Source organism: Denticeps clupeoides, chromosome 6 (genome assembly GCF_900700375.1).
Source record: "Denticeps clupeoides chromosome 6, fDenClu1.1, whole genome shotgun sequence".
NCBI lineage: Eukaryota > Metazoa > Chordata > Actinopteri > Clupeiformes > Denticipitidae > Denticeps > Denticeps clupeoides.
The window spans coordinates 8,033,320-8,045,463 of NC_041712.1; the positions used below are offsets into that span (position 1 = coordinate 8,033,320).

General features: G+C 43.0%; 1 protein-coding gene across 3 annotated transcripts in view; it reads left to right on the forward strand.

The window, feature by feature from the left end:
• The window catches only part of LOC114792886 (rho GTPase-activating protein 7), a 44,589-nt gene extending 36,416 nt beyond the window's left edge, over window positions 1-8,173 (forward strand). For 2 of the 3 annotated variants that reach the window (XM_028984387.1, XM_028984389.1), the window contains exons 7-14: window positions 130-289; window positions 527-725; window positions 832-1,045; window positions 3,653-3,770; window positions 4,483-4,674; window positions 5,105-5,322; window positions 5,846-6,019; window positions 7,333-8,173. In XM_028984387.1, coding sequence (XP_028840220.1) covers window positions 130-289; window positions 527-725; window positions 832-1,045; window positions 3,653-3,770; window positions 4,483-4,674; window positions 5,105-5,322; window positions 5,846-6,019; window positions 7,333-7,441 — 1,384 coding nt within the window. In that variant the 3' untranslated portion in view covers window positions 7,442-8,173. The remainder of the gene's footprint in view (window positions 1-129; window positions 290-526; window positions 726-831; window positions 1,046-3,652; window positions 3,771-4,482; window positions 4,675-5,104; window positions 5,323-5,845; window positions 6,020-7,332) is intronic. The other variant, XM_028984388.1, reaches the window with a different exon arrangement.
• The last annotated feature ends 3,971 nt before the right edge of the window (window positions 8,174-12,144 follow it).

Here is a 12,144-nt window from a genome sequence, read left to right on the forward strand (position 1 = left end):
CCATGACATAATTACATGGGGGTGGGGATGATTTTAACCAAGGTGGTCAATGTACCGGTCAGGGAGATTCATGTTTTCATGGCTGCACTGAAACTCACTCTTAACTTAGCTTCACCCCATCGTTTGTAGGACAGTCCCCAAGGTCTACAGGAAGATGAAGAGATCGGACCAGAAGAGCCACAAGGTGTTTGGCGTGCCACTGCTTCAAAGCGTGCAGCGCGCAGGCAAGCCTCTTCCTCCCAGCATCCTCAGAGCCATGCAGTATCTTAAGACGCAGTGCTTGGATCAGGTACTAAGCTCTTTTTCCCCCCATTCATATGCCTCAACTCAGGGGCCTGTGAAAAAGTCTTGCTTAAGCACATTTCATTGAGACGCGCTCGCATCCTGACAGTGTTCCGGCGCTCCACAATCTGCTACATGAGCACAAAGAAAAAGAGGAACGCGGAACCGTGCGGGGCTCAGCAGGCGATGTTCTAACACACTGTGGACGTTCAGCATTCCTATGCGCCTGTGTGTGAACCCGCAGGTGGGCCTTTTCCGGAAGTCTGGCGTCAAACCGCGCATTCAGTACCTGCGCGACATGGTGGAGGCGTACCCCGATGGCGTGTCCTTCGAGGGCCAGTCGGCTTTCGACGTGGCCGACATGGTGAAGCAGTACTTTCGAGACCTTCCAGAACCCATCTTCTCGGCCAAGCTGTGCGAGACCTTCCTGCACATCTATCAATGTATGCACCCATGCACACAACAATCCGAACTCACAAATGTTTCTTTGCACCACGTCGGCTGATGCAGTTATGATGCATTTTGTGTGTTGATTGGAATAATCCACAGATTTCCCCAAGGATCAGCAGTTCCTGGCAGCACAGGCAGCCATCTTCCTTCTTCCAGACGAGAACAGGGAAGCCCTGCAGACTCTGCTCCTCTTCCTTGAGGACGTGGTGGCATGTGTGGATGAGAACCAGATGACCCCTACCAACATCGCCGTGTGTCTGGCTCCCTCCATCTACCACCTCAACACACAGTGGAGAGACAGCCACGCAGCCAGGTACGGCCGCGCCAAGGCCTCTCAATTTGCTCCAGTAATAGTTCCCAGAGAATTCCGTTTTCAGCCAATGGGAAAGTTTACCTGCTAATGGCATTACATGGAACCACGTGTGCTCCTGAATGGGACTACAAGTTTAATATATCTCTATCCATCTCTCCGTCTATCTTTCTAACCTGCACCGGATTTGATTGTTCCTTTCACCCTTTTTTGGTGAATCTTGGCCATCTATCATAACAAGTATGACAAACATTTGTTCGCTTTTTTTTTCTGGTGCCCTGCACCAAAAAAGTATAAAATATTCTGATTTACCCAACATGAGATAAGACTTCGATCTTCAGGAATTGGTTCTTTGAAACACAACTCTGATTCATTTTTAAAAAGAAATTGGCTCTTGGTGAACCATTTAACAGTGTGTAGACATGTTCCTTTCGACTCTTTTTTTTTTTTTTTGTGGACTGACACTTATGAAGCTCTGAGCCGAATTGACTTTGGACACAGAAAGCTTTAAACCACATGGCCGCCATGACATGGTGCTTTTCAGACACCGTCCATGAACTGCTGGGAAATGATGATTCGGTTGCAGAATAGCACGTGTCTGAATTGTGTGTGACTGGAATTATGTTAAATAGTGTTGATCTGGACTTGAGCTGCGACACTCATACATAGCTGAAATGCCAGGGATCAGAGACGTGCCGTTGTCCTGTTTATTACACTGTCACAGCAACATTTCTAATACCACTCAAGAGGTGGCAAGAAGGCCTTGGCTGCGACTTCATACCATCTATTTTTTTTAAAGATTACATAATACTGAAAATATTCTGGGCTCTGTCTCCCAACCCCCAGCACAGTCGCAAGCTTTAAAGCCAGCTATGGGCTTTCATATTAATCACGTCCATACTGTGCGCTCGCGTTAAACCCATGTTCTAGAGAAGCACTTCAACAATAAAGATTACAGAGGAGCCGGAAACCTATTTTTCTCGCTCTGCAATGAATCACAGAGGGGGAAGGTGGCAGAAAAATGTACATACACACACACACACATACACACATGGCTTTAATTCCACGCAAATAAGGAGAATTACAGGACCCAACTGGAAAATGAATACACAGACTCAATTCATTTTTAAAAAACGTGCTTCCTTGAGTTTAGCAGAGATAAAGGTGCTTTTCTGGGCTGGTAGCGACCTTCTCTCTCTCTCTCCTGTTAGCTTCAGAGACGCGGTTATCAGGAGTTACCCTGGTTTTGAAGTGGAAAGATGACATATGCACTTATCAACATTCCCTCCTCTCCATCTTGTTCCCTCGCGTCTTTGGGAGAGAACACTCTGTAACTGAGAAGCTGCCGGTGGCAAGAGGTGGGAGTTGCGGTGCCGGGATGTCACTGCACCCGTCCTGTCCGCCACCAGCACCTATCGTAATTGAAACAGGACCCGACATTCCTGCATCCACTGCACAGGTGGCAGCCGATACGTCCACTGGGCTTGAAGAACTTTGTAAATTGCTGGCTATATTCATACCGAGAAACAACAAGGGACTGCCAGGAGACAAAGGAGGAGGGGACACTGAGAAAAATACTTCTACTCAATTTCTTCTTCTTACCAGCAACATGAAACTTACTATACTCCATGCTTGGACTGAGCGGGAATGGTGGGATTATAGTGTGTGTGTGTGTGTGTGTGTGTATACGGTAAAAAAGACCATGTGGTCTGGGAGAAGAGAATAGAGTGTGTAGAAAAAAAACTCTTTCTCCCTCCACACAAAGCACTGTATTCAACCACTCCAATTTGATGTTACCTGGCAGAAAGAGGCATGGCACAATAGAGGTTAAAAATGAACAGTTTCTAATTTATTAACACCGGTAAATAATTATTGTAGTTACATGTGAATATTGAATGTAAAAAGGTACCAAGGTTACAGAGAAAATAAAAATGAGAAGAAAGAGTAAAGAGGGAAAAGAGAAAGAGAGGGGGAGAGAAAGACTCAGAAGCCTTCCGGCTTCCGATGGAAAACCCCCTGAGCAAGAAAGCTCAGAGTCCCTTTTCCACATGTGAGCAGACCTTTATACCCCTGGCCTACAGGAAGTTGTCACTGGCCTACAGGAAGTTGTCATTGACCAATTAGAACCTGTTGTTTCTGATGTCACGCCCCCGGTGCCTCCCATTTGGGGAAGACAAAGAGGGTGGGCGGTCCTGACGGCTGACACTTCACACGTTGCCGTCAGACAAAAGGCATGTAAAACAGAGGGGCCGAATCTTCACGCACAATCATCGACACAGGAATGTCACACCTCCCCCTGCAGACAGCTGTTATGCAACACAAAAGCAGGCTCCCAAGATGTCCATCCTTACAATACACACACACACACACACATTTTAATGTATGTAATATTATAATCCTACCATTCCCACTGTAGGCCAGTGGGGCCGACACAGTGGCAACACATGCCTGCCTTGTGCTAAATGCCCAAGTGGAGTTGGGAACAGTTCTGGCCTCCTGCAGAAAGAGAGCAGGATCCTCTCCAATGACGAACATTTGTTGTTTGTGTTTGTGTGTGTGTGTGTGTGTGTGTGTGCGCGTTTCATTATGACATTCCCTGTTTATGTCAAGCAGGTCGAGCCACAGAAAATATAGCCTGGGACGACCTGACCAGAGGGACTTGAGTGAGACTTTGGCAGCCACTCAGGGGTTGGCACATATGGTGGCGGAGGCGTCCCGTCTGTTCCAGGTACAGCACACGCTCTGTCTTCAGGAAGCTGTGGGAATGGTTAATGATGCTAACGTGTGCTGCCAGTACTCATAGGGATGGCCAGATGCCTGTGTGTGCTCCTATTACCACGCTGGGCGTGGTGATTACCTGCAACACCGCTGACTCAGACTTTCACAATCCACTTTTCACTGAGAACACAACACAACTACGGAAAACTGGATCGAGTGATGCTGAAGATGATTAACAAATGTTTCAACATTATCAGATCTAAAAATGCAAAAATCAGTTCTGAGGAAGAAGAATGTCAATGTTCAATTTAACACTAATATGTCCAATAATGAATGTGATGAGTTGCAGGCAGTCCTCCAGCATCAGGAGTGAGAACTAACCAATGGTAGTTCCATTGAAGTGTTATTAATACTGTTATGTGTTATAACAGTGTTATGTGTGTTATGGCTGGCATATACACTTCAATGGAACTACCACTGTGAATTAACCCTGTGTAAGATAAAGGGTATGACAGACAGGCCAAAAGATAGCAAGACTGTGGAAGAACAGCGTCTCTGGGTATAGAAAGCATATTTTATTTGTTCAACCTTTATAAACTAAATATAAAATTCTGAACATTGCATAAAGAAGATTATTCACACTGAGGTGTGTCTCTTTAAAATATATTACCAGAGCGGCTTCATAGTCTCCATGCATTAAAATCTCCATTCCTGCTGCACAGATGCCAGACTACTGCTACCCTTGCGAGGAGCTTCAGACCTCTGAGGAGAGACCTGGTATGGAGGAGGTGCACGAGCTACGGGCCAGTCTGGAAGCATCTGCCCAGCAGCTGATGAGAGACGGCAGAGAGAAGACCAAAGCGTGGGTCGTCTGTGCCAGCACGGACCACCATGTGGACCTGGCCTATAAAAAGGTACCGCTTAAGTCAGCCTTCCGTAATGTAAATGAGAGGCAAAACTGTAGCTCCTTACAGTGACAAAAGTGGAAGGAGACATTGTGCAGGTTCTTCAACACGTAGGCGAGGGTGCACCCACTAGGTGTTACCCACTAGGCTACTAGCACCCATTAGTTAAGCAACTAATATGGCAAGAGAGGCATATTGTATGGTTTGGCATGTCTGTTGTTAGATTACTGCTGCTTTTCAGAGGCTTTGCACACAAGAATTTCATGTACCTGTATATTAGTCTGTCAGGATTCATTAATTTCATACTGTTGTGTCAGATCACTGTATACTTTAATCTAAGCAATGTTGTGGTCACATCACCAAAGCCATCTTTCAATACAATAACTTTTTATTCTTGTTCTAGCCTGCACTTACCGAGCAATTTCTACCTGATCTACAGGTGGAGGACAACCAGGCACTGCGTCTGTGGAGGGGGGCGGTGGAGGTGGACGCCCCCCAGCAGGAGCTGCTCCAGCGGGTGCTGAGGGAACCGGACCTGTGGCAGGCAGACCTGCAGGGCAGCAGAGTTCTGGAAACGCTGGACCAGCACGCTGACATCTACCAGTACACCCTGCAGAGGGCGGGGTCTCGGCCTCCATTGGAGCACGTGCTGCTGAGGTAATGATCCAGAGACGACCGCCAGTTGTGCCTTTCATGTGGATGTTCAGTTGGATTAACCTCCCTCCATTAAAATAGATTTACTAGAGGTCATGTCATGAACCCCCTACTTTATTAATTACTTTGCATTTTGGAGAACAACTAGATTAATAGTGCCTCTTAAAAAATGCTCTATCGGGTAAAAGGTCAAACCTGAGCCTGCATGAAGTTGCACATATTTCAGAAACACTTGAATTTACCCTCTATGTTGTCTTTTTTTGGGGTCTTTATATCAGTGAAACTTAAACAATATTTTAAATATTGTGAATGATATTGATTGCATTTTGTAATGAACCCCAACCAAGAACTGTGGTTTAGAAAATAAAATGTTATTCTGATGGTGTGCATTGAGAGCGTGGAGAATTTTGTAAAAAGAAAGATTGATCCTAATTTCCATTCCATATGCACTGGGTGAATTATATACATATATTATTCTCAATCTAATAATCTCAGGCTGTGAATTCATTACTGGTTTTTGTTTAAGGACCTGGCATTCGGACCCCTCAGTTGGTCCGGTCTTTGTTGCCGCCACATCAGTGGACCATCCAGACGCCCCGCACAATGGGCTCCGCGCTCACGTGCACATCAGCCTCTTCCTGGTGGAGCCTGTGGGTGTCAGGAGGTCGCGGCTGACGCATTTCTGCCGGACAGACACCAGGTGGGTCTGACAGTGGACGCGGGATGGGGGAAGAAAAAGAAAGTCACCCTCTCCTCAAGTTCATGGAAAGCCCTCCTCCCAGGCTGTCACACTTTTTTCTCTGCTTCAGATGATTGGTTTGCTCACAGCATGCCTCCGTCTGCATGTTGGACACCCACCATTCTGCTTCTTGTTGCGTAATTAATGAAGCTTGCTGACGGGAGGAGTTTCTCTCGGACACCAGGGGTGTCTCTGCTTATGGTTCGCAGCAAAATAAAAACTAAAAAAAATACCGTGGGGTGCAAATTGTAAGAAGCACTACCTTGTTAAATGGAAACTGAATCTTGTTTATTGTCCAAGCATGTTAAGCTGTTGGGTAATACAACATATGGCATAAAGGACAACTAGGATTCCATTTACAGACATAGACATGAATATATAGACTATAAACAAGACAACACACTGTTCATAAACTATAATGTGACGTGACATTAGACCAAGTAATATTGTGGATGCTGAATGTGGTGTTGCCGGGGTGTTCATGAGGATGACGGTGTGAGCTGCGTCAGCTTCTGGGTGGCCTTCACACCCGAATCACACAAACGTGCTTCGTTTATCAGGTTTATTCATGTAGTACATACACTGATGGCATTTCAGCACTGTTCAGTACATTTCTTGACAAACATCTCTCAACATACGTATTTAACATGCAAACATAGGCTCTGTATGGAAGAGCTCTGCTGTACTTTAAATGGTCCGTGTGACACACAGCACAAGGGTACCTCAGTGGGGTACCTCAGTGGCACCATGACAGTTGTTGGATTCGAATAGCGGACCTCCCAGTAACAAGTTTCTTCTTTAGCTGCAAGGCAACCACAGCTCCATCAGTGGTGTTCATAAATGACAGGGTCTGTCTGTCAGTGGCACAAAATGTTGTAGACTAGTTGGTTTGTGATTGTCATTGTGAAGCACAGCACACGGTGACTCCTCTGCTTTTAATCATCACCCTTGGTGAGCAGTGGGCAGCCATGACAGGCGCCCGGGGAGCAGTGTGTGGGGACGGTGCTTTGCTCAGTGGCACCTTGGCGGTTCAGGATTTGAACCAGAAACCTTCTCATTACGAGTCCGTTTCCTTTCCCGCTGGGGAAAAAATGGAGTTTAGAGATGTTTACTTGTGGTGACAATAAGAGTTTTGCTCAGTATGGCGTTTCATGGTGTACTTTCTCTGTATTGAGTATCAGAGGACCAATAAAATCAACACAAAGTCTTTGTCTAAGACTGCTGGGCTGCCTTTATTACAATGTTATTTACTTCCCATGTCCTCCTGTTTACAGGGGTAGGTCTTCAGAGTGGCACAATAAAGTCTGCGGACACCTTCTCACGTCTGCGCTGCTGAGAATAAGGGACTCCTTCAAAGCCAAACCCAAAGAGTCAAAGATGTGAGCGAAGTTGAGGGGCGGGCAAAAACAGGAGAGGACCGTAATCCCAAAAGCTGCTTTCGCGACCTCTTTGAAAACCCGTTCAGAGCCAGCGTCTCCGAAACCATGCCTGCAAGTGGCAAAACAGCAGCCGAACAAATGTGCCTCCTGATGCTGCCATAAACCCAGCAAAGAGAGGAGCCAGGAGCTCCCGAATGGAAGGACGTCAAGCGAAGACGTGACAACAACGTTCTTGATGTGTTGCTCCTGTGAACAGGCGAGAGGAACTCTATATAGTATATATACACATATATAGTATATATATGTAAAATGTAAATATTCGTATCTGTGCACTTGAACTTTACATTTGTTTTTAGGTGTATGTATGATTCGAAGAAAATGTTTATCTATTCTTTATAGTGATTTATCCACATAATTTAATAAATTAATATTTGAGAAATATGTTTATTTAAATATGCTGCATAAAAATATAGAAAATATAGCCTTTGTCTCTATGACTGCATGATGCAATAGTGTTTTAAAAGGATTCAAAATAATAAATTATATATCTTATGCTTACTTTACCTTCATTAATGGCAATTTAATGGAACGATAATTATTTTTATTTTCTATCATGCCGTTTTTGTACAACAATTTAATTCAAGTTGAATTTAAACCAAGGAATACTTTGCCTTAGATCTTTGCCTTAAAAACTGCAGCAATTTCCAAAATGCTATTAAAGGACGTATTTCACTGATTTGTTTAAAAAAATATTCATTTAGAAATTAAAAAATGCCTTTCATCTATTGAATATTTCCTCTACAGCAAATAATTGACTGTTATTAAAGGTTTGCTCCATTTCTTTAACTCAGTGTTAAAGATAATTAATTTCTCTTTTTTCTGCCACCCACATCACCCACAGATTCGAGTTAAGCAAATATTTTTAATGATATTTAGATTTTTAATGATATTTAGATGCATGTCAGACATTGCTTTCATTTTTGAATCAATGTTAATTTGTTTAGTCAGGCTGCATTTATCTGCTCTTGTCTACACTTGTCCATTCATATTTTCAAGTAAGTAATGAGACCATTTCAATTTAAGCATTTGTACTTGTATTATTTAATTTGAAAAGGTAATTAGTCACATTTCTCATTACTTGAGCAGTGCTAAGAGATTAGCAGGCTACAAAATCATGCAACATTAAATAACATACAGCACACCCAACACAAGACAGAAGTACACATTAACTAATAAAAGCTGTCTGAGCTTCCAGCTAAATCATTTTAGCTATAAATCAGAGGTAAATGAGTGCAACAGGCAAACACTTTATTTTTAATTAATTTGCCACTGGAGTTCCTTATTGATTGCATTGTATAATCAAATAAAGACAGGAAATTAAATGAATGTAAATTAGTAGAAAATGCTGGTCTGTGTAGGGATGTGAATTCATTTCTGTATTTCTGGTAGCTTACACTAATGTCGTGATGCCCACATGGACGCCTTCCAATGAGGTCCCAGGAGAAACCCTCTACTGACCATAAGAGACAAGAGAGGAGAACAGCAAGGAGCTCTCTCACTCTCACCTCCACTCCCTATCCATTACGGCCTTGTCCTCTTACTCATGGTCACAGGTGCCGGAGCCCATCCTGGTTCACCCACCGCAGAGCACAATTCACTCACCTAAAAAAATTCACTGGCATAAAAAAAAAACAATTTTAAATTGACTGATCATACCAATGTATGATTGGTCCTCTAAGATGGATTTTACAGAAGGCAAGTAATGAGGGATTCAAATGAGGGATTCACTTTTTTACTGAGACTATTATAATGACCTCTGGGCAATACAGTTCAAAGGACTTTGAAGGTCAAGAGATCAATCACCATGAACTAATGTCTAATTTTTAATTAAAGCTCTATAGTCAATGGGACTTACGGATCTATTTGCGTGCGGCAAGCATGTCGAATGTCACATTGGAAGCACAAAATAACTCAAAAACCTTTTCTTGTGGGGTTTGGCAGACTATAAGAGTTCAGTAAAAAATATTGCTGCGGTTGCCATTTTGTTATATTACACCTCCCTCCTTTTTATTGCCTTCCTGTTAAAAGAAGTGAAACAATCTTCCATGAAATCGTGCAACTGCAATATTTCTGCCAATATTTTGCATGGCTGCATTATTCAGATCCTGAATTTTTGTAACTAAAATTTGGCTTCGGCGGGCTCAGCATTTCTTTGCATTAAAGACGCGTTGAAGCGACGCACATGTGTGAAGACTCCAGCGGACCGAAAGGTGTCAGCAGGAGCTGGAGTTTTTTTCTTTCGAAGAGAATCACTCAATACTCATTAACTGACCTGGTCGACCTACATGGGCTCTTTAACAGAATCATTTCACTTTGCCAGACTGAAAAGTAGAAAGGTCAACTTTTACAGCTTCTCTGATGGTTTCAAGTTCTGGGATATACTGTATACTGTATAGTCCAGGTATATATGGAAGCTGCATGAGTGAATAATCCCACTTCAGGAATGTGAGAGTGCTGCGGAAGAGGGAGCCTGCTGCATCACGTCATTGATGCTGTCTCCTTCAGATGATCAGTTTGCTCCCAGCATGCCTCTTTGTGGACACAGACACCTGCTGCAAGGCTTCTTGATGTGGAATGAATTAAACAAAGGGATGAATGTGGAACGATCTGAGTGGCGTTCTGCCTGTCGCGATGCAGGAAACTGATATCTCACAATATAAACAGATCTTCTCTGCAAAATGTTTCCAATCTTAAGGAACAATAGTGGGATTAATCTCCCTTTTCTTAGTCAGTTGGAAACACTCCTGTTCTGTAAGTAAAACCCAAGATACCTGAAATCCCTTTTTTGACTATATAGTGTATATAATATTCCAATTCTATTCCAGTTTTCATATTTGTACCAGGAGCTTTCAATGACCGGTTTCTGGCCAAACCACAGTTGCTTTCAGGGGTCTTTCAGGTTGCCACACAAGATCTGAATGGCTATAACCTATATTCACAGCACCACATTCTTCATTCTTCATTGCAAACCCCACACTTTGTTCTTATCTACCGTTTCCTGGTTTTGGGATGATCAACCGGAGCAGCACCATCACTCTCCATTTTTGCCGCGTTCCTCAATTACTGAACAATATCAACCTACTGCCATGAGGGAATACTGGCCCAAGTGATCCATGTGAGTGACAGGGACCTTGCGGTATGCCTTCTGCGTCCGACTACGTGAGCCAGGTTTCCTCATTCCATGTTTCGGATCTTCACGCTCATCACTGGTAATTGCAGGTATTGAAGGGGAAGCAGTCAGCATGGTCGCCATGATTTGGCTTCTGCTGAATCGGACCAGACGGGCTAATCTTCATTGCCCACAGGCCTAAATGACACTTTGATGCCGAGACTGTCCCGGCTGTTCTCCCTTGGACCATTGCGGCAAGAAAAGACCTACTTTTTTGGAGATTGCTCCATAACTCCTTGTAATGGTAGTAAAGGTCAGAAATCTTTCCTACAAACTGACTTTTCACTTGATTACTCACCATAATACCATCGTAATGAGACCAATAATGCTGTTCACCTCTTCCGGTGGTTTTAATGTTGTGGCTGATCAGTGTTGTATGACCCCCACTTATTTGTTAAGGGTAGCAAAGGTTTGTTCAGTTTGATCTTTTTCAGTTCCCTCTGGCAATTACATGCCAATTTTACTGGATCAAAGTGACTTCTCATCTTCAGGAGAAGAAAGACCAGAAATGAAAAGTTCCCAAAATTAAAAGTTCAGCTTCTCATCCGTGTTCCTGCACACTTCCACACCCGTCACGTTCATCATTCACAATCACCAGAGCACCATCAAAGCGGGGTCGGAACATGAAGAGGATTGGAAAGCCCTGCTTCTGGAGCCTCACTGGCTTGCCTGTGGTGCATATTTAGTCACTGGGTTTTGACATATGGACACTCTTTAAAAAATATAGAGAGCTTTTATATATTCTTTAACAGAACATTTCTATCACATATTTTTAAAAAAATAAGAAAGGAAAAACACAATGTCATAGCAGAGGACAAATGTACTTCCCCCTGAAAAGGCACCACAAAGCAAGTTATTCATATGCGGAGACATCTCTGCGTCCAGACAAGAGACAACAATTGTCTGATGAAGAGCTTCAAGAGATCCACTGTTCACTTCGCATTATGGATGCAGACAAGAACAGAGGAAGCTGTAAAAGGACCTTGTCACATTGTTTCAAAGAAAGTGCCATTTTTATTTCATTATGGAATTTTGGTGTTTGAAAAACAAATGCCTCTTATTGATTGGCCTGAAGTCTGCGATTACTTCTGAGGTTACGAGACGTATTTGTCTTGCCACAGTAAAAGTAGTCTCAGAGTGGCTCAACGGCCTCTAATCAATGGTAATTATTTTCTACCATTTACTGGGTGCCCGCAAAGAATTTTTCCACCCAGTTGGTGTGCACTTTACTGCATTTTTTATTATTATTCACAGGAACTGCATAAAACTGAAGTATCTTTCTTTCTTTTTTTTGCTTGTTCCACTAAAGTATTATTAGACTGCTATTGAGAATGTCAATCCAAAAAGTTAATTGACAGACAAATAATGCCTTGTTTCTAATAATACTTCTTATATAAAAAATATATATATATACACATAAACACATATAAACACATAAATTGCCCTAAATAAAGTGTATATTGTTTTTAATATATATA